General features: G+C 26.6%; 3 protein-coding genes across 7 annotated transcripts in view; 1 reads left to right on the forward strand and 2 right to left on the reverse strand.

Annotated features, from left to right (window-relative positions):
- Positions 1-1,569: 1,569 nt before the first annotated feature.
- Positions 1,570-7,508, reverse strand: LOC119670510 (putative mediator of RNA polymerase II transcription subunit 26). Of its 2 annotated transcripts, none has more exons than XM_038080785.1 (8): positions 7,146-7,508; positions 5,856-6,074; positions 4,320-5,795; positions 4,074-4,261; positions 2,808-4,014; positions 2,301-2,752; positions 1,894-2,023; positions 1,570-1,829 (listed from the first exon to the last, which is right to left on the reverse strand). In XM_038080785.1, the coding sequence occupies exons 3-8, from the start codon at positions 5,770-5,772 to the stop codon at positions 1,687-1,689; spliced, it is 3,573 nt and encodes a 1,190-aa protein (XP_037936713.1). In that variant the 5' UTR covers positions 5,773-5,795; positions 5,856-6,074; positions 7,146-7,508; the 3' UTR covers positions 1,570-1,686. The 2 variants fall into 2 exon arrangements, with proteins under 2 accessions (XP_037936713.1, XP_037936714.1); XM_038080786.1 differs by having other exon boundaries at positions 5,856-6,029; positions 7,146-7,439.
- Positions 7,509-9,828: 2,320 nt separating this feature from the next.
- On the forward strand, positions 9,829-10,406 carry LOC119671497 (HIG1 domain family member 2A, mitochondrial). The gene is made up of 2 exons (XM_038082153.1): positions 9,829-10,080; positions 10,136-10,406. Exons 1-2 carry the CDS (start codon positions 9,936-9,938, stop codon positions 10,306-10,308), a joined length of 318 nt encoding a protein of 105 aa, XP_037938081.1. The 5' UTR covers positions 9,829-9,935; the 3' UTR covers positions 10,309-10,406.
- A 6,606-nt stretch (positions 10,407-17,012) lies between these two features.
- The window catches only part of LOC119670511, a 33,333-nt gene continuing 27,208 nt past the window's right edge, over positions 17,013-23,137 (reverse strand). For all 4 annotated transcript variants that reach the window (XM_038080788.1, XM_038080790.1, XM_038080789.1 and 1 more), the window contains exons 3-7: positions 22,187-22,362; positions 21,963-22,079; positions 21,302-21,896; positions 20,064-21,166; positions 17,013-19,970 (exon numbers count right to left, since the gene is read on the reverse strand). In XM_038080788.1, coding sequence (XP_037936716.1) covers positions 17,175-19,970; positions 20,064-21,166; positions 21,302-21,896; positions 21,963-22,079; positions 22,187-22,360 — 4,785 coding nt within the window. In that variant the 5' untranslated portion in view covers positions 22,361-22,362 and the 3' untranslated portion in view covers positions 17,013-17,174. The remainder of the gene's footprint in view (positions 19,971-20,063; positions 21,167-21,301; positions 21,897-21,962; positions 22,080-22,186; positions 22,363-23,137) is intronic.

A 23,137-nucleotide genomic window follows, 5' to 3' on the forward strand; every position in this document is an offset into this window, starting at 1 on the left:
CATTTTCATTTACGTAAATTTTTGTTTTTTGTGACCTTTTTTGTGAATGAAAATAACTAATATTTAATTTTATAATTTGATTTAATATATTTTCTTTTCTACAATTGCAGCCTAAACTAACAAAACAATTTCATCGGCATTTTCATTAACTTAACATTTTAAAATTTAAACATTTCCTATTATTAATTATATTCATTTAATGGATTTTTTTTGTTTCTCATATTTATTTTAAATTTTTAGTCATGTAACTTTTTGCTCTTCCAAATGAATTTTACTCAACATTTGAATAATTCTTAAATTGTGGTGCCTACCAAAGAAATCAATTGTACAATAACATATTTTTGATATAATAAATACATAGCCTAGTCTATGTTTATGATATCTACTTTATAAAATTTTTGTTATATACTTTTTTACTATTGTATTATACTGCATATGTTTTATCTTTGAAAGGCATACTTCTATATTTTGCTTATTTATGTTCCGAATCCTTATTAATACATATTATCATGAACTAATATAGCAAATTGTGCCTCGTATAACTAGGTTCATAGACTTGCCTATATTTTTATTACTTAAAATTATATATATAATTATGTTTTTTTAATAGATTATTAGCAAATTTGTGTATATATAATTATTTATATGTTATACATAATTTATATGTATAAAATTTCATTTTAGTCACAAATTAACTTAAAACTTTATATGTAAAAATTGCAATAGGTTTCTACAATCAAATAAAACAATATACAAATCAATCAGGTAAATACATGTTTACAATTATGAATATTTTTCTTACAAAAATTAAATACAAAAACAAATACATTAAAATAGGACTACTTGAAACAAATAAACATATTAAAATTATATATTAAATTGTCGACCGGAACGTTAACGAGAATTATAAGAATTTAAAATATCTTTGACGAGATTTATTACTAATTGTAGCCGATCAAAACTCAAATTTGTTAAAACAAATTTCGCTGCTAAGCGATGCAATATAAAAGCTGAAGACGTTGTTTAAAAACTTATTAAATTATGTGCTTTTGTCAGTCACAATATCTACTTTCCAAACTTTTTAAAAATATGCATAAAAGTAAAAAATTATCAAAAATGTGTATGTATTATCATACGTAGAAAATTATTAAAAAAAAATTTAATAAAAATTGAGTCATATAATGGCTGATCATAAGATTTTGAAATTCAAATTGCTTCTTAGTAATAATTAAAAAACAATTTAAAATATTAAACAAATAATTGAATTCCATATATACAATGAACTATTGTAATAGTATATATGATTATTACATATTTGATTTACTACTATATACTAATTTATAGAGTTTATAAAATTATATTAACAGACTGAGTCTTCAAAATCAATATGGACATAGTACCATAATATAATAAAATTGAAATGCAATTTTCAATAAAGTAAAAAAAACACTTAAATTGTTACTTCAAATTAAACAAAAAAAAATACTTGAAATGCATTTTCAAATTAAACAAAACAACAAAAACAGAATTGAAATATAAATTTAAATTAAACAAAAAAAAAATCATACATTTCGATCGAAATTAACAACTCAGTTTTATCAATCATAATTGTCAGCAGCTAATTCTTGTATTAATTATTATATAGAATATTAAAACTACTGTTCTTCAATGATTGCTCATCATATTTTATTTTCGACTTCTAGTATGTCTATTATGCCCAGTTGCATTAGCATTTGATGTACTTACGCCTGGTGAATGCGGTTTTGTCGCTGAATTATTTACATCATTAGTCGAGTTTTTGTTCTGTGCTTCTGTGTCAGTTTCAGGATCTGTTTAAATAGTTTTTTTTAATACCAAATGTAGCAAATATATTGCAACTGTAAGCGTACTTACGTCTATTCTTTGAGTTTACTGATTTTGTATTAGAATTTGTGCCCCGTTTTGCTGGTGAGGGATAATCTACACTTTCATCTAGTATGGATTTTCGTTTTGTTGCTCGATCACTTCGACTACTTGAAACGGTCTGAAAGATAACAAAAAAAATCATATAATGCGAATATTATTATACACCCAGTATATATATATATATATGTATATATATATATATATATATATATATATATGTATATATATATATATATATATATTATAGTATATATATATATATGTATATATATATATATTAGTATATATATATATATAATATATATATATATATATATATAATACAATATATATCTAATATATGTATACAACACATATATGTTATATAATAACATATTTATAGTATATTAATATACCTTTTCAGAGCCTTGTTTAGTTCGTGATGTTGTTGGGGTAATTGGTGAAGCTGCTCTTGCTTTAGCTAAAGGCGATCTTTGTGCACGTGGTGATGACTTCGAAGCCGATACACTACTTGACTTTTTTTGACTTGGTTTATATTCTTTATCAGATGGACTCTCATCTGAACTTTCGTCATCATTATCTTCATCAGTAGAATCTGAACCTTTTGATTTTTTTTTACGTTTACTTATTGATTTTCGCTTTTTAGCCGATAGTTTTTTTGAAATCGCGATAGATGCACTCACACTACCACGACTGCGTTTTTTACCAACTGTTGGTGATGCAACTCCTGTTCCGATGCTATCATTATTGATACTGCGTCTTGACTTACGCACAGCTGCAACTGTTAATAAACCACCTGCACCTTTTTTCTCAATTTGAGATTCATCTTTATATAATGAGATATCAACTAAAAATATTTTCAAATTAGACAAATATATATTTATTATTTCTAATAAACTTACGTCCATCTGGATTCTCTTCTGAAAGTTCTGGTCTTGGTACAATACCCTTTTCTACATCTAGGGCCTTTTTAAGTATGCTTTCTATACGTGTTCTTTCTTCTTCAGGTAAGCGTAAGTGTCCCTTATCAAGTTTTTTCAATTCAACGGTAGTTAAAACACATTCACGATCTGTATGGTCGTAAAAATCTGGTATGTAGATGGTTTCATCTTTGTTATCCTCTGACAACCAACGAATGCTGATACGGGGCGATGAACGATACACATTTTGCATTGTTTGACAAAGATAAAATGTACCTTCTGCATTACGAACTGCCATATATTCATTTTTGTAAAATAGAATAAGTTTGTCTTCCACTGACATTGGCTTTGGTGAATTTGATGCCTCACTGGCGGAAAGTTTAGTAATATAAGCCAATTCTGGTAATGGACTTTGATATAATATTGTTTTGAGACGATGTCTTTGACTTTTACGATCTCTGGAAGTATTTTTTGTTTCCACAGGCGTTGAAGGTGATGTTGACACAACATCATTCGGGTTGACATCTACTTTTAATTTTCTTTTGTCTTCCCTTGCTGCACGACTGCTAGAAGCTTTTTCACTTTTTTCTGGGGTTTTTTCAATAGGTGACTGTACATTTGAAACGTTGTTTGATTTAGCAGATTTTGATTGCCGTAGTGGTTTTTTAATAGGTTTTGTATCTATATCTGTTGCAGTATTTTCATTGGTTTTAGGTAAAATAACTGTTGAAGGTTTATTATTATCAGAGGAGTCCAACATTGCTGTTTGTGGTTCCACCTTTTCCTCAATCGCTTTTTCATCTTTTTGGTTTACAAAACTTGTTTTAACAGAATTGCTTTCTACTTCGTTTGGTATGATTTCATCATTGACCGTATCTTTCTCCTTTTTACATTCATTATTTTCTTTATCAGCTTTCTCCAAGTCCTCTTTTGAAAGTTTTTCGTCATTTACTTTTATTAACTTAGCTGTGACATCGCCAATGTCTTTTTCTTCAGATGAACCGCCTGCAGCAAGTTTAATTTCATCTTCAGTTTTAGTATCTGCAGCATCTATTGACTTTTGTTCCCTTTGTTCTTCTGGTACTTTATTCGTTTCTTTAATAACATTTTCATCGTCTTTATTATCAACCGAAATACAAGATTTTGGTGCGTCAGCAATAGGTTTTATATTTTCTTCATTGTTGTTTTTCTGAAAGTATAATTATATTTAAAAATTTAATTTAAAAAATATATATATTAACACGTTACCGTTTCATTTTCTATATCTTTTGCGATAGAGTTATTTTTAGTAATCTTTATTTCAGCCGATTGCGCACTTGTATTGTCTCCAGTTTCCTTATTTTCAACAGAATCCAAAGAACCTGGAACAGTACCATCCATCGTTTTCTTTTCATTTGATTCTGATATAATTGGTTTTTGAACATTTTCAGTTTTGCCTATATTAAAATATTAAATTAATATATTAATAATATATATGTATTATAATATGTATACCATCATCTGCAGTTTGTGGAGCTTCTTTTTCCTTTATTAGAGGCTCAACGACTGGTGTATTTGGAGCAGAATGTTCACTTTCATTATTTTTGTTGTTTACACTCAAGGATGGAGATTTTAAATTCTTATTAGTCGAGGGCAAATCAACTGTGGTTGGGGTAAATTTAGGCTGAGTAATTTGATTCGAGTTAAGTGGCTCAATAGTATGTTGTACTGAAGTCTCTACAGGCGTTTGAGGTATACTAGTACCACTATTACCAGATGATGATGTTGTAGAAGTTGTTTGTTTCGTTAGTGATACAGGATTCCGTTGCGGTAAATTCTGCACTGCTGTTGAGTCTGGATTTGTACCAGTTCTTAAAGTGGTCGGTACGGGGGTCACAGTTGTATTTGAAGGTTTTTGATGGTGCGATGGAAATGGTGGCGGTATAGCACTTATTATGGGAGAAGATTTACCAGCACCGAATTTATTTTGTTGATGTGCTGCTGTTGGCGTGGGAGACGTTGCCGGATGTTTTGCTGGCAATAAAGATATGGATGGCGCTACTTGTTTTGAAGATCCAGTAATTGTTGGTGGCATATTTGAAGGGCTCTTTGATATTGATCCAGTTGGCAAAGAGCCACACCCAATATTTGCGGCAGTATTTGCAAGTACAGGTGTAATTTGAGTACTTGGTGGTAAATTGGGCGGTTTCATTTGATTGGTAAGTGGAGGAGGTGGAGGTGGTGTTGCACCAATTTTATTAGAACCAACTTGTTGTGTATGTTGAACTGCTGATAAATAGCATTGTTGTAAGGTTTGCAACTGCTGTACAGCTGCCGCAGATAAAGCTTTTTGCTGTTGTTGATTTTGACCATGCAATTGCTGTTGCGGAATCGGTAATTGAGCTTGTTGTTGTGCATGATGTTGTTGTTGTGGAGTTGGTTGCGTAAAATGTTGCTGTTGTTGCTGTTGCTGCTGCATTTGCATCTGAAAGGCCTGTAATTGTTGCATTATATTTGGTTGCAATGCTTGTAGTTGTTGTTGAAATTGATTAATTGCAGAATTGGTATTGGTTGAACTACCATTCGGCTGTTGTTGATGATGTTGTTGATAAGTTTTACTAAGCAATTCCGCAGCAGCTGGGGTGCGCGTTAACGCTAATGGTTCACCTGAGCTACCAGAATGATCTTTATTTTGTTGCTGTTGTTGTTGCTGCTGCATTTGTTGCTGAAAATGATATAACTGTTGTTGTTGCTGCTTCAAAATTTGTAAACGTTGTTGTTGCAGAAATACATTTATGTCAGCCTGTGGTGATTGCGGTATTGCATTTTGTCCATGTACTAAACTTTGCATTTGCTGTTGTATTCCAGCTATTGTTTTGGCAACTTGCTGAGAGTTATTTGGACCATTTGGTGGACCACCACCCATTCCACTGCCTCCAGGTCCAGGCGGTTTCTGATTATAGCTCATTTTAACATAAAATATTTATAAATCTGAAATTTGAAAACATTTAAATATTAAAATAATACAAGTAACACAATTTTATAGTTTACCTTGATATAGATATGCTGAATGTGCTATATGGTGTTTTTGATGTATTCAATCAAATATCCAAATAATCCAAATACTACATAGATTAGAAACTTTTAATGAAACCTTTGATTACAAATTGTGTCATCGACGTAGTAACAATTTTTTATATTGTAAGCAAACCCAAGGATCAAGCACTGTTAAAGATATTGATATTTATACATTAACTTCGCAGAAAAGATCTAATAAACAAAATGAAATATATTGTCGTTTTAATTAAATCATCGTAACCAGAAAACCACTTTATTTAATATACATATATTAAGTTAGTAAGAACGGCAAAGTAGTAGTATAATGTAGAAATGCTACTTTGAGCACCAATCGAATTGTTGTTAAAGAAAATAAAATCACTTCTAAATTTGTTCTATTCAGACTTATTGCCATTAACCCAAGTTGTGCTTTTATATTAAAAACTGGACGACATGTGCCAATTTCGTCGCTGTCAGCTAATTAAACTTTGCTTAACCATAACTTGTGTATATCCTTCGTTACTTGTATTTAAGTCAAAAATTTGTGGAAATTAACCATGTTTAATTGTTTGATGAATTAAAAAATATCTATCTAATTTTATGGCGAGAGTCATAAAATGCTGCTGAGCGGTTCAGTTTCTAACTCTCAAGAAACGAAAGGGCAGCAATGGCGATAGGCCACTGTGTGTGTAAGAACACAGCCTCAACGATTACACGATAAAATTCTATTTCACGCACATTACTTAATATGTTTTTAATAAACAAAATCAAGCCCATTTTAATTTAGTATTAATATTAATGATGTAGAAACTATAAATAAACCGGCTAATATGTGTTTTTCCATTTTTTACGAATAAGAGTATAAATAAAGAAATTAAAAACAAGATTCATATTTTATATATACATTCCATTATCTTGATAATTTCATTTATTTAATCAGTCACGACATGCAAAACATATTTTTAAACGAATGCAAATGTATTATGCACGCATAACATATGAAGTCTCAACTTTAAATTCAAAAGGCGGCAAACAAATATTTAACTACAAAACATTAAAATATTCTTTAAATAATATTAAACTATTAAAAACACTGTTTAATTTTATTATTATTGCCATCACAGTCACACTAATAATAAAAATTATTCACATCAATAAATCATTGGAGACACAAGCAAGCGGTAAAACATATATAATCAAGCGAGCGCAGGTAGAAAAATAATTAACCCGTATATTTACAGTACTAAAAGTATATTCTTTGTAGCTAATTATTGACTAACTTACACTTATAATATAAAGCACTGTAATTAAAGTTTTTTATTTCTTGTTATTAACGCATATTTCCTTTACTATTTTATTTAGTTTGCATATATCACTCTTTTTATGCATTCCCTTTTAAACTGCGGCATTGGCAAAACTGATTTCTTATTTTTCACTTGTATTTGAGCACATTATCTTAAGTAAACGAACACAATACATACAAATGCCAATTATGGTTTATAAGTTTTTCATATAAATTATATTACGTATATTTCCACAGTGATTTAAACTATTTATTTAATAATTTTAACAATAACTTTTAAACTCGAAAGCTAAATATTTCAGAAAATTTTTAGACGACATTACACGAGCGACAAGGAGAAAACCGAATAAACTCTACACAATTTCTCCCAATCCACAGTCTCCGTAGCGTCATTTTATTACTACACAGTACTGCCAACTCTGATATATTAAAACGATATTGAAACAACTTACCAAAACGTGGAATCGATTATTGTATAAAATATGTTTTCAAAAATAATAGAAAATAAGAAAAAAAGGGATATGTCTATTAATTTTTTTTAATAAAACATTCAATTTTGCATATTAATATCAATTTCTAAAAAAATGAAATTTGTTAAAACATTACACAATATGCTGTATTTAGAGAAATAACAGACGAATTGAGAGTAGCAAAAAAGTATTCTTTTAGAGTAGCAAAAAAATTTTCACAACTTACGAAAGAAAACATATGAACTAACAACAATGCTGTTAAAATCTTCAGAATTAGGTTTTACTCGTAAAAAATTATAAGTCTTAAGCCAAATTCAAAAATTAGTCTATAAATTATTCATTGGAAATACGTTGCAAAATTTGTTAAAATCATATGAACATTTCATATACAAATAAATTTAAATAGATAAATTAATTTAAATATTCATTTTGTTTTGTATTAAATGATTCGATTTTTATTGTTTAAAATTTTTATATATCATATTATATTTGAAATATTTAAAAAGTGATGCTAATTTGTTTCAACTAAACTGTATATTGTTTTTTACAACCTTAAAAAGAAAAATTATTGCTATTATCATTGCTCATACTTGTACAACACATATATAAAATATAAATCCCATTCATACTATTTGGTTTTAAGCCTCTTATGTATATAAATATTTTTAAATTGTACTTATATCTATTCTGTTGAAGAAAATTCACAACGGACAACTATTTCTGCTTAATGGATCTTGTTTTACAAGGTAGCCATTACAATGTAATCTATTGTAAATCATTTTTCGATGACTTTCTGTAAATCTACACAAAATATGTAGAAGCCACCAATTTTAATTTTATTATATAAAATAACAGAATCTGAGAAATTACTTTCAATTAATTTGTAATGTATCAATATTATTTTTGAGACAATTTTAATAAACAACAAATAATTATAGAATATTATTGAAAAGTTTATTTTTCAATATATACACAAAATATATAAAAGTCTCCACCTTCTGTTTTAAATTCTTTAATGGAATATCAATATAATTTAAATATTGTAAATTTAACAGACAACAAATAATAATAGAAAATTATTTCAAATAATTTTAATATAAAGAAATAAAATTGGTAGTAAAAATGTTTTATTTAAAAATTGTAGCAAACTTACGTTTATATATAACTATTCAGATCGGTTTATTTAACAAAAATGAGTTGTTGCACTATTATTTTAATTGAATATTATTAAGTTGAAGATATTAGTATAATGGAAAGATATTTTATACATAAATTTTTTTATACATTGCATTACTGTGCAACTTTAAAATTGTTAATATTTTATTAATTAAATTTTTTTATCTGCCTATACAGATGTTTCGAATATTGCAAAATACGCATCATCATTGGTCTTTTTTATTCTTAATATCAATAATTCAAAAACTCGAAAATATACTACAAACTTTATGTTCATTTGATTTTTTTTATTAAACAATATACAATGTACAATAATCATTGTACTAGTATAACTCGCATTATAGCCTAATTTAAATTAATTTTATAAATTATAATTTATAAAAATCAACAATTAAAAACATTAAGAAAATATTTTTACTCCGGTTTTCTTAATCATAAACAAAATTAGCAGATCTCAGTTGAAAAAAATTTTAATTCTGTTTTCTCTTACACTACATATAATAATTATTCAAAAACATATTATTCATTTATACAATTATAACTGCAAAATTATTAAAATAGCCTAGTATATTTAGAAAATACGTTTAATTTTTGACTATAATGCATATAGAAAAATATAAATTTATTAACTTGCAAACGTTGCCACAATATTCTACAAAATAAAATGGAAGTTTTATTTTTACACTCACGAATAAACGCATGCCCACATCATAAAACAAGCTTAGTAAAATTTTAATTAATTATTTTTATATAATCATAAAACAGGTAATAATTATTACATATTTATATATTTACATATTTATATACATATATAATAATTATATTTATCTATGCTTATTTAAATAAAAAATGAATTATAACAGTGATGCCAGCTCACAAAATTTAATTTTTTTATTCACAACCAATTCTATTTTAAATTTATACAATTGTATTTTATTCTTCAAATATTGACAAACATAAATAAACGATATATTAAAAGTGACCTTAACTTTAATTAAATTTAAAATTATATTTTTTATATAAGTAACATTATTCTTATATTCCGAACAATTCCTTATCATATGTGAGCGCTGTCATAACAAATTTTGTTTGCTACATCCAGTGTGTTAACATAAAAATAAAATAATGGCTGGGAAAGTTGAAGAAATTACACTTTCAAATGAGGAACTCGAATGGATTCAAATGCGTCGCGATTTCGATTCATTACGTCAGGAGACGGTAAAGGAAAAAATGCTTCGTAAAATAAAAAGCAACCCGCTAGTTCCTATAGGTATGAAACTTAAACTTATGTAAGAAAAGAAAATTTAAAAAACATGTTTTAATAGGTTGTTTAGCTACAGCCGCAGCCCTATCAGTTGGTTTGTATAATTTTCGGACGGGTAATAGGAAGATGTCACAACTTATGATGCGCGCACGTATAGCAGCACAGGGATTTACTGTAATTGCTTTAGTTACAGGTGTCGTGCTAACATACGGCCAAAAGAGTGATAAAGAGTAAAAAACAGTTATAGAAGATAAACCTAGTAGACACTACTGACCTCACTTATTGTTTTATTTTATAATATTATTAATAATAAAAATGAAATTACTTATGTATATGTTTTTATAAAGCTGTGAATTGAACTCTACTTTTAACCAAGTATTCCCTAGGAAGTATCTATTTACGAATAATAAAAAATTTTAATTTTACATCTGCAAAATTATTTTATCATGTTAGTTTTTTTGCCGTCAACTAATAATAATAATTTCATCGAAATAGTCTAAGAATTCATTTGTAAGAGTTATATCTATTGTGGGATTAAATATATATAAATATGAATATAAAGTAGCTAATTAAATATGGATGTGTTTGTTAGACCTCTTTACATTTTTAAAGAATTGGGTCATTGAATCTACTTATTAATATAAAACTTAATAATTATAAACAAACAAACAAATTAAGTATTTGTGTAAAATAGTAAGCGCGTAATTTTCAAAGGTAGATCCAGAAAGAAAGTAAATTGTAATACATTATGCCAAATCTTAATAATTGTATAGAAACTACTGTAGTTTCCTCAGTATTCAATGCACTCCGTATTAAAGTTGGAGTCATATCGCATCGGATGAGATTATTATGCGACAGCCATAACGTGACAGTTGCTACACTCGCGTTGATTTCTCAATCCTTATATGTTTAAATACTGCATTTTTTTTTGGCACTGCTGTGTCAATTTCTTTTATAGGAATAAATAAGTGAGAAGTAACTAACTTTGATGTTTCATTATTCAAAAAAGAACTTCATATTTTTCAGTTTTTCAATAAGAGAACATTGCTAGCTGAGATTCTACATAATTTTTTAACCAATGTTACAAGACGAATGACAAACTTATATATCACGGTAATACTTAATTATTATTATTATTATAATTATTATACTTTCTTTTTATATTCCTCATGTCTTTAATTTTATTGTTTTTTTATATTCTATTGCGTCTTGTTGCAAATGTTAAAGCTTTTGCTAGTTAAAATATATAAGTCAAATAAAGATGACTTACTTGTTTCTTGGCGATAGCTTTAAAATAAATGTACCTACATTTGTTAATATCTCGAGAAGTTTCTGAGAGCCATTAACTCGAGGAAATTCTTTTTTACAATTAAATAAATACTATAAGATAATAAACTTGGTTCAACAATGTTTAGTGCATTTTTTGCCAGAGCTAAAACATGTTTATGATTTTGATTTACTATATCACTTATAATATAGACCTACATTGTGAGTTTGCTTAATAACACCGCATCAGGCATATGAAACAAAATGTGAACAGCAAGTTAAACTAATAAAAAATACAAGAAATTTGCAAACAAAACGATGTTGTCTTGTGAACTATATAAGTTCGTTTATATGTACGATTATTTAAGTGTGAAATATAAACTATCCCAATGCTACTGACTTATTAGAAATTATAATTTTGAGCACACATCAATAAGAAAATAAGTTCACATAATAATAAAAGCATTTTTAATTACTGACTAAATATAATTGTATTTATTCTTCTTTAACATATAGTAGTGTTCCTTAACCCGAAACGAAACATACTGCGGACTAAAAATATATATAATGTGTTTTACTACCACTGGTAAGTAAAATATTTAATATGTTTAACAAGAACGATACCACTTATTCACAAAAAAAAATATCTATAATAACGAAAATACAATATTTTACGTACAGGAACGTGTACTAAACCTGGCATTTGCACTCCAAACAAATTATATACGGATTATAAACTAATTAAAAAATTCGTTGATGATGTGTACTTAGCAATACTAGAAACAGCATTGTATGGTCAGCCAAAATTTCAATAAATTAAATAAATTTTTGTGTTTGTCCTTTTTTCTTTGCTATTCGAAAACCGTGTGAATTTCAAAAAATAACTTCTTTGTCATTAAGACAGCGTACCTTTTTTAACAACACTAATAAAAACTTTAATAATGTTTTTTTAAATATTTTATATCGAGTTACAGGTCAGCTTTTTCTAAATTAAACGTTTGTTTAAAGTGTTTTAATATATTCTATATTTCGACTCTCCTTAAAAAGCCATCATCAAGATCAGAGAACTATAAAATTAATAAACATTAATTAATATTAATAAAATCTATATCCATACGTCATGTTTTTGGTTTTGTCGTTCGTAGTGCAATATGGATTTGCAGCCGGATATAATATAAATATAAAAAAAAAACATTTTTTGTTACTCATAGCAAAGTATCTTGGATTACTTATTCCCACTTCAAAGAATTAGTTATTTTTTCCTTTGAACTATTAAAATATACTTACCCAATTTTTTTATATTGCTTAATTTTTTATAAATGAAACAAGTATAGTTTTTTGTTTTCTCAGTATTTTTCACTTTATTATTTTTTCAATTTTCATTAAGGTTGATTCGGTAACATTTTTTATCCAATATCCTGAAAGTATTTAATTTTTATTTCTATCGAATACAATTTCTATAAACTCATTTTGTTTGGATGTTCTTGACAAATTGTTTTTACACTGTTTGTTTGTTTGTTTGTTTATAATCTGATGTTTTTATATTTTACATGTATGATTTTAACATTTTTAGTTTTAATTCTGTTTTAACTTAAAACTAATTTGAAAATTGAAATACATAATTTAATATAAAATTAAAATATTTTACAAAAAAACTGAGAAATCAACAAAATGTGATACTAACAACTTGCAAACCTTTTGTTATAATAATTATTTTAGAATATTTATTGTTTTAATTATCTTATACATTTTTCGTTAAAGTGTAGTTTTTAAAATACAATATTTATTTTTATTCTCGGCTGCAAGTGTACAACGTTAAGGATTGCAAGTTTGAATTTTACTTTTCTGTTTCAAAGGAACAGGAAGGAGTGATTTCACATTTTGAATTTTATTTATTTTTTTATTTATTTTATTGGAGTACGCAAAATAGAAAAATTATAATAAAAAAGTCATTTTATAAATAATTTGCGTACTTATTACGAAATTTATTTATTTACTTTTTTTTTTTAATTTTTTTTATTACATTATTTTTGTTTAATATTTTTTTTTTTAATTTTTTAGTGATTATGAAAGAGAATTTTTTTTTTTATAAATTGTAGAAAAAGGCACAAAACCTTCTCTTCCGCGAGTTAGAAAAAATAAACGGATTAAAAAAAATTTATTTTTGGATTTGAAAATAAGTGAAATCGGATGTTTTTGAATATATAAAAAAATAAAAAAAACTTAAATACATATAAAAACGGATTTATTAATTTATTTTTATAAAAACTTTCATTTTACGCGATTTCCAATTTTTTAATGCATTAATTTTTTTTATTACACTTCTATGCTTATAACTAAATTTTTTGTTTTTTTTTCTCCTTTTTTGTTTACACATTGACACAAAAGAAATGATAATATTTTAATTTTGCTTAAATGTATATTTCAAATTATATTTTTTTTATTGTTTATATGTTTCAACAAAAAGAACGCGAATTACAATTAAAATTTCGATTTCTGTCAAAATGATATAAATAATAAGTATAAAGTTATGTTTTAGTCAAATTTACAGAATTTAGAATTTTATTTAATATCGCAAAATATTTTAAGTGGCTTTTTATTATATTAATGAATGATTTTACGGCACTTATTTTTTTTTTTTAATTTGTGTATATAATATACCTTAGTTATTTTCTTTCTATGTGCCTGCTTTGAACTGTAATTATTTTGTTTGTATATATATATATATATTTTTACCTTTATTAGCAATTGATCGTACAGGATATTTTTTTAACAAATTTCCATATCCCGGTACTACTAAAAAATGGTGCAATTTCAAGACATTTATCAATGCTTTAATTCTTTTAATATAAATTCTAATGCAACGCAAAACTTTATTAACAAATAATTTATTTATATATACAATACAAATTATTATATCATCATCGCCTTTATTATTTATTTGCTTATATATTTTATTTGCTTATATTTTATAAAGTTTATTTTTTTATTATTTTTATTTCAATATATATGACCTTATTATAATCGTAGGCTTATATATTGAAATTTAATTTATTTATTATATTAATTAATTTATTATTCCATTTGAAAAATTGTTGTAATTGCATATCATTTGGGTTTTTTATTTTATTTGTTTTTAATGTTTATATTAGTATACTAAAAAAAATTATTTCCTCCTTCAATAAAAACTGTTTAGTGTTTAGTGTTTAGTTTTGCAATACATATTTATAATAAAGAATTAATGTTGAAAAATAAAGCAAATAATATTTATATCAATTAGTATGTGTATTAAAAAAAAATTTTAATAAAAAATATTTAATATTTTACGTATGCAATTATATACTTATGTGGAGGAAATATTTTTTTTCAAACGAATTATTAACACTTATCAGTTATAATATTTTTATTTTAGCTACATACATATATTTTTTTTGTATTCACATTTTTTGAAATTTTTAAAAAATCAAAATTTAATGCTGCTGTTTTCTGCACAATATTACCTCTGGTTTACACAAATTGTTATATACGTACAATAGAACATACGGATTAATAATTTACATTTAAATATAATAATATAATTTTAAATTTAAATTATAAGTATAAATTGAAACAATATTCACGAATTGATTTATTGTAGTATATATATGTATGTATGTTGTAAAGGCTATAAATATTTTTAAATTTTTTTGTTTCTTTTTGTAAAGCACGCTAAGTTTTTATTTACAATGTTGTAATTGAAATAATAATATTCGCTAGACTGACGGTAAAACCAAGAAAATATATTTTAAATAGAACAATCAACCATAAATACTATAGAAGTTTTGAATAATACAGAGTTGTTATACATTAAATAAGAAATCAAATTAATATACTTTATTTGATATAAATTGTAAAAAAAAACCATTAGAGATAGAAAGGTATCTGTAATTAAATCTAGGTTTATCATTCAGTATTTGAAGAGAAAACTCTCATTTAGAAAGCAAATATTTTTTCGTCATGATAGGAAATCATATTCTTACTAAAAATATAGTAATTAAAAATTTTTTTATATGATGTTTTTAAATTTCAACTAAAGTTGAGAATAATATTATACTAACAATAAACATTTTTTGAGTGAAGTTTATTTTAGTTTTCAATTAAAATTGAGAATAATAATATATATGTGTATAACAACATTAGCAAAATATTTTCAGTTATAAATATCATAAAATTTTTATTATACCTTGTTAGCATAAGATGTATAAGACTTGCATATGAAAATTCATATAAACAAATTTAGATATTTAGCTATAGCTTCAAAGTATTTATGGCATATTATTAAGTGCTTTTATTTACATATATATTAGAGTATATTTCTTTAATGGATCTATATCTTATTATAAATATTATTTTATTATTTTTTATTTAAAGTACTTTTTAACTCTAATTCTGATAACCTAATATCAAACACTTCAGAGCTAATCAAGCAATCTTAAGCAAATCGTAATACACAAAACAATTAACTTGTCAGTCAATAAGTTTTTATATTTTAAGTTCTTATATATGGATTGCTTCATGTTCTTGAAAGAAAAGTACATTTAAAGAGAAATTATAGTAGTTACTTACAAAAATACTTTTACTACTATAATTTAAATACACAATTAAGTTTTTATATACATTTTAATTTACTTCAACAGAATAAAAACAAAAAAAAACAGTTTTCAAATAACAACACAAAATTATCTATAGAAAGAACAAAATCATATATATCATAGTAATAATAAATTTTTTATATACTTTCTTTATAAGAAAATTTTTTATAAAATTAATATATAGTATAGTTAAAAAGAAAACTTCAACATGTGGTAAAAAATTTTAAAAATATTATGGATTTTGAAAAATTAATAAATTTTTTTAAAAATATTTATAACAAATTCATATTTTTGAAATATGGAAAAAACGAAATCAATTAATTGCTTGCACTATAAACTCTTTTAAAATTTTACTATTTTTTTTTTGATCAAAAAACAAATTTATTTATATTGGATATAAAAAGGTAATGCCAATTCTTTTAGATGTGTAGGTGAATTTTAAATTATTGAAATAATTTCTATAACGATTAAATTTTGTTATTAAATTTTTTTTAGGATAGTTACTTCTATTAAATTACTAAGCATGGTGTAAACAAAAAAAAATTTTAAATGAAAAATATTTGTTTAATATTATTTAACAGATAATAATACGGAATAATAACGAATTTATTATTATTGCCCATTAAGATATTTTTTATGTTTCATGTTTCATTCTTCATAACAATATTGGACTAAGAATTCTGATAATCATCTTTAATTGTTTGCTATTAAATTTTTTATTATATTTATATAATTATAATAATAATATATATAAAGATTAACTATTGCTTTTTACATAAAAAATTATATAATGTAATTTATTTTTTAAATAGATATTTGAAAAACAATTAAACCAAGAAAGTTTTATTCAAAAGCAAAATTAAATAAAATAAAAAAAAAATTTGAAAATTTGTTTTTATGTATAGTTGTATTACATCTAGATAAATATAAATTAATGAATGCTATTTGTATTATATAAACTAAATTTTGTATTTAAATTTTTTATTTAAATAAAATATGTATATAGCTAATATTTTATATATTAAAACAGAAATTTAGCATCGTAGAAAAAATTAAAACAAAAAATGTACAAAGTAAAAATGTATTAGTATATTTTATACCTTTTATAGGGAGTTAGTATAGCATGAATTGTTATTCAATATAATATTACACATAATGTAATACTATCTCACCTTTTTTCTCACTTTTTTACTTTTGGCTTGCTCAACGTGTAAGCGGTCTTGTTACCATAGTTACATGATTAAGTATAGATTGATTTTTATCTATCAAACAAGAAAATGTGTTGACTTCATCAAATGCTTCAGTTTTATCTGTAATTGGCTCGATTGTGGTCCAATATTTGCATGTAATAATAGTTTGCTTGGGTTGCCGAAATGTATCCATATTTGTAGTAATTCCTGCAGCATCATCATCTATGTTGTCATTTAAAATATCGTAATTTTGTGTATCTGCGTTATTATTTTGTATTCTATTTTTCTGCTTCGATAGAACGCCACACATTGCCGTATTTAGAATCTTCTGCATATCGATATCATTATCTTCGCCCTCACATTGAAAAACGGTGTTCACAAATAATTCATTTGGTTCTTTGAAACTGAATTTATTCAAATTGCCTAAGTTAGCATTGTTATTATTGCATATTGACATTGCATTCGGAAAATGATGAAATATATTTTGTGAAGCTGAATGTCTACGCTTGCGGTTAGCGTTCTTGAAATTGTTTGGTGAGCTCTTCACATTTGTATTAAAGAACTCTTCCATACGATTTTGTTTTTTTTTACAGTTTTGTTCATCGATCATCTCAGCATGATTTTCACCAACTTTAATGTTATTTTGCGAAATATACAATTGCATTGCTTCGCAATTATTCTCATTTTCAATTTCTAAAACAAAATTTTTCGCATTATCAATAGGTGGTTCAAAAGAATATTTTATTTCAGCAGAAGCATTTTCCATTTGCTGAACTGGAGTTTTTTGTCGCCATAATTCGGCTAAATTGTCATGTTCCCATGTGAGTTTCTTTCCGGCATATGCAGTAAGATCTTCTTTTTGCTCATTTATATGTTTAAACAAATCAATAGGTTTAAATATATCATTATTATCAGCCGGTTGCCAAATATTACGTTCGCTATTGCCATCAAACCATAGACTGCCGCTAAATTGCTTATGCATGCTAGACACAGTGCTTGAGTTTTCTACAGAATCCTTATTAACGCTCATATTATCTGCATGTAGTAAATCAACTATAAGTTGATTAACTTGCTGTAAAACATCATGAGTTTGCATTTGTTCGCCTTTTACAGATTTGTTGAAATCTTCTTTCATTTGCACATCAATGTCATCTTCTTTGAACTCTTCTTGTGTCAGCATGGTTTCTGAATTTATTTTTGATTCGAAAGAGTATGAATTAATTGCAGATTCATCATCATCTATCTCACAATCACTGTTACTTGAAACAGAATTTCTTGCTCTTCCTATGTACAAGTCTTGCATATATTTCAGATCGCTCATTATCTCATCTGCCTCCTCATTAAGTTCATCGCGTAACATGCGGTTAGCCGGAATAGATCTGTATTCATTATTGCAAGCTGCACACATTCCCCAAAGGGTATGTGCATCGTTAATATCAACACCATTTTCATTATTATTAATTCTATTTGGGTTTCCTATAACATTATGTGTTTTTGATCTGCATTGTTTTCCTATTTCGTACATAGACCATTGCTGTGACAATGCGCTACATTGGGAATTCTCATCATGTAAAAGATCACCCGAACAGAAATCAACCTCGTCGCATTCATCATCAATATCTTGTGCATTCTGAGCCACATTCCAAACTGTAGATTGCGGATAGAAGCTACATGTTGCTGAATTGTGTGGAAGCCAATGCCTTTCTAATGGTAAAGAAGAAGATGCCTTAGCTGCAGCAGCAACTGCTCTATTTAAAGCATTAATAGCATCGTAGCAACCGAAATCTGTAGTCGGTAATTTATCTCCTTTCTGAGCTCCAGAAAATATAATATAAAGTGGATGTTGTTCAATGGCTTGTAGATTATTGATATCAATTTGATTCATATCAAATGGATTAGTTTCATTATTTTCGGTTTGACATGCCATATCAGTGGTACGCAAACGAAATTTAAGCACAAATTCACTTTCTTTTTTATTAAAATTACCAGCAAATGCCTTAGCAGCATCACAATTTGAACTTGCATAAAGTGGTGCTGTAGAGGTTGCGGAATTAGTTGTATCTTCTTCAGCCATAAAATTATCACTGCGCGTATATTCCAGATATTTATCATTATCCAAATACAAATATCCACTCGATGAACGCTCATATTCAATAATATCTAAGTCACCAGGTATATCAAACACGTGACCATCGGCAAATGTTTTAATGGGATGAAAGTGTGTGCGTTCTGAAGTCAATAAATTCTCATCATCTGGATAACGCTCATTTGGATGTTCCATTTGCTGTAGACAATTACGATTGCTGGTACTTTCTACAACATTAGTTTTAACAACTGCTTTTACACGTGCGTAGTCCACAAATGCACTAGATTTTGAATGATTTGGTAATGATATATTAGTTTCAGTCACTTTGATTTGATTTTTGGCTGATGCACGATCAAAAGGTGGAATAACTTTTTCATTGCTCTTTTGAAATTCATCACAAATTTCTGTCATTGGATTTGGTTTCCAGGGATCATAACCGGATTCGCGTGATTGCCAATTATATGGCATTGATGTATGCGAATAAGATGGTGGACTAGAATTCACCAAATTAGAATCGGTGCAATCAATATCTTTGTTCATGCTACGAAACGCGTTATTGTTCATCATAGTTTTTGCACCAATGACTGCGTTATTATTGGGTAAATCAAATTGCTGTTGATTTGGTTCTGCATTAATGCCTTCTGACCATTTATAAATACGAGTATTATTATATGGAAACTGAAACGCGTTATCAAGAGTTTTTGGTCCTTCGTTTGCATGTATCTATAAAACATAAATTAAATATTACAATAAAGCAAGAAATTCGAAATTTTTTTTTTTTATTTAAAAAAGAAAAAGAATTTAAATAATAATTACCTTGTTGTCATGAACTCCATCCATCTGACTCCACTTTTTGTTAGAATTCCAAACTTTAAAATAAAAACTCTCATCTGTATCTCCTGTACCAGACTGTGACACTTCAGACCAAATAGTATTTTGTAAAAACATATTAACTGGTGTATTACGATTTTCATTAACTCTTCCAATGAAATCGCGACGAACGCCTCCAACAGATTTATCAAAATTATCTAAATTTGCTGGCATGGAATAGTAATCACTTGTGTTAGCAGCATCGATATTTAAACCTGATGAAGAACCATTAAATGATAAGCTAGTACTACTTTCATCTTTAGTAGAAAAACTAGTGTCAATTGTGGAATTTGATAAGTTCAGTTGTTCAGGAATTCCGCGCATACCAAGGTTTTGATTGTAGTAATTAGACCAGAAATTCTTCAGATTTTCAGTAAAAGGTGCTATGGCAGACAATGATGATGTCTGCATTGGCAAAGGAGGCAATGAAAAAATATTTGAATCAATATCATCTGGTGCAGCATCAGGTTCAATATCATTCCACAATGCTTCAACATTACTATTAAATTTTGCTTTGAATTGTTCAAAATCTGATTGTTCGTCGTTGATTGTACGTGATTTTCCAAGCATATCACGTTGATATAGACGACGTGGTTCTGTTTGCATCGCACCAAGTGAATCAGTAGTAAGTTCAGAAAGTGATGCAAGGGTATCATCAGCATCATCTTCACAACAAAATGATATATCTACGATGGGCATTACAGGAGATGAATTATTTGAAAGTTTCTCTAAAACAATATCCCTATTCTCAAGAGTATTAGATTTAGGTTCTTTACGAGCAATGAAATTATTTTCTGTTTTGTTGACATTTCGCACATTGTATGCGTCACTTTCAGAAGTACTGCGATTACGGTTACCCATGTTTTGTTTGACTAGGAATTCTTTAATTAAATCCCGTCCCATTTCCCAACAACCTTCAAAATCTGTATCCCAATAAGTTGGTGAGGAGTTACGAAAATATTTTCCTCCAATGTTTCCACTAGTGTCACCAACAATAGCACTAGAAGAATTTTTACGTATATTTTGAATCGTTTTACCTTTACACAATGCTATAAATATAAATACAATATCGTTAAGTTTGAATACAATAAATTTTTGAATAAAACGTAAAAAAGATAAAAAATTTTCAATACTACTCGTATTTCTATAATTATTATGTATATTACAACTATTTCCAATTTTACCTTGATTTCTTCGACGTTTTGATTTTCTTTTAGCACCAATAGCAGTTGTTGCCGTAACAATATCGTTTCTAAAGCTTAACGATTTTAATTCTTCATTCGATTTTTTATTTCTATCAAGGTTTTCAGTATCAGTATTCTTATCAAAACCTTTAATAAATCCTCTTGACCCAAAAGATGTAGAAAGAGTTGAACTTGAGCTACTTGAAGATATGGAAGTATTATTTCGATCAACTGGCCAAGTCATGGACTTTGCATTACGACGCCAAATTCGAAAGGAGTCTTCCATTTCCTTCGTGAGAGCAGGAAATGCCCTATAATATCTTTTTTTTGGGTCAGTTTCTATATCGATAGCAACTTCTTTTGCAGCAACTGTATCTAATTCGTGAATTGCTTTGTTGTATTGTTTATTTAAGTGAACGTTATTGCTGTTATGTTCTATTAATAGCTGTTGGTTACTTTGAGATGGTTGGTTTTCGTTAACAACAGATAAAGTTGTAACTAATAACTTATCCACATTTTCTGTACTAGGCGATTGCTTCTCAATATCCTTTAATTTCTCAAACAACTCATCAACAAGAACTTCAATAGTTACAATCTAAAATCAAATTTTAATTTAATTCGTTTTTATGTAAATCTTATAAGTAACTAACTAGGCACTAACCTCATGTTCCGAAGATACAATTTCTCTAAGACATTGAATTGCATTCAATTTCTTTAAAGTATCTGTGTCACACGGTAAATAACGTTTTGTATTTCCCTTACGACTGTTGAAAAATTTCTAAATATAAAAAATTATTATTATTATTATTCAATAACATCCTTAGTATGTATAAAAACATTATTCAATTATATATCATATTTAAAAAAAAAAACAAATTAATTTACTTCTAAATTGCTGAATTCGATTGGATCGTTTATTTGAACAGATGATTGTAAGAGAGATAAAAGAAGCCTAGTATAGATTTGTGGTGCCTCTACGCCTAATTGCTCCAATCGTGATACTAACCAATCAGAGATGGCGTTCACAGCGCGTGTTGATACAAGCTGAGGATACTTCATACCTGGTTTTGGTGAAAACAATAATACATTCAGTTTTGATATTCTAGTGTTTTATTTACGCAGTTATTACACATAATATAATGTATAGTGAAGAATTTCTAATATTTTCAAATAAATTGGTAAAGATGTATAAATTAATTACTTTTATTTTTTAAACAAATTAAAGTATACGTTGCAGAATGAATATTCAGTGCTACTATTTACTACATTGAGGAAACAATTTCAATCAGAAATATCCATTTATTAAAGAATATATATAAATTTGGTCTATATACAATTTAACATTTAAGAAAAAAAAGTAAAAACATTAAATATAAATTTAATATTTAACTACAAATAAAAATTCAGATTGTAGCTTACGAAACAAAAAAAATTTTTGTTTAAGTTCGAAATTGTTTAGATAAAGGATTAGTTCACGAAATATTGAAACACCACGGTTCATTTATTCACAAATTTATTGTTTTCATATCTCATTATATTCTTTTTTCATTATTTTTTTAACTAGCTGTTTGATTTTTAATTCTTTTTCTATATATGGTATACGTACGAGCTAAATTGTGCATTGACTGCTTGCATAAATGGAATAAAGGATTTTGCTATGTAATTGATATGAATTCTTTTTAGTAAGGGAATTTATTTGAACAGAGAAATTTATTTTAGTAGTGTAATTTATATTCAGTGTAATATTTTCAATGTATTATTAAATTGTTTTGGTAAACAATTTTCTTCTTTTCCTACTTGTTTATTTTTTCTAGAAAATCTTCAATCTTTGTTATT

This window comes from Teleopsis dalmanni, chromosome 1 (assembly GCF_002237135.1).
Source record: "Teleopsis dalmanni isolate 2A chromosome 1, ASM223713v2, whole genome shotgun sequence".
Taxonomy (NCBI): Eukaryota; Metazoa; Arthropoda; class Insecta; order Diptera; family Diopsidae; genus Teleopsis; species Teleopsis dalmanni.

Excerpts from the sequence above, each read along its gene's own strand:
- LOC119670510 (XM_038080785.1), bottom strand. The coding sequence starts at position 5,772 with ATGAGCTATAATCAGAAACCGCCTGGACCTGGAGGCAGTGGAATGGGT. Across the intron at positions 2,753-2,807 it reads AGAAGAGAATCCAGATGGAC|TTGATATCTCATTATATAAA; the intron begins GTAAGTTTATTA and ends AAATATTTTTAG. Across the intron at positions 2,024-2,300 it reads CTAAACAAGGCTCTGAAAAG|ACCGTTTCAAGTAGTCGAAG; the intron begins GTATATTAATAT and ends GTTATCTTTCAG.
- LOC119671497 (XM_038082153.1), top strand. The coding sequence starts at position 9,936 with ATGGCTGGGAAAGTTGAAGAAATTACACTTTCAAATGAGGAACTCGAA. Across the intron at positions 10,081-10,135 it reads CAACCCGCTAGTTCCTATAG|GTTGTTTAGCTACAGCCGCA; the intron begins GTATGAAACTTA and ends ATGTTTTAATAG.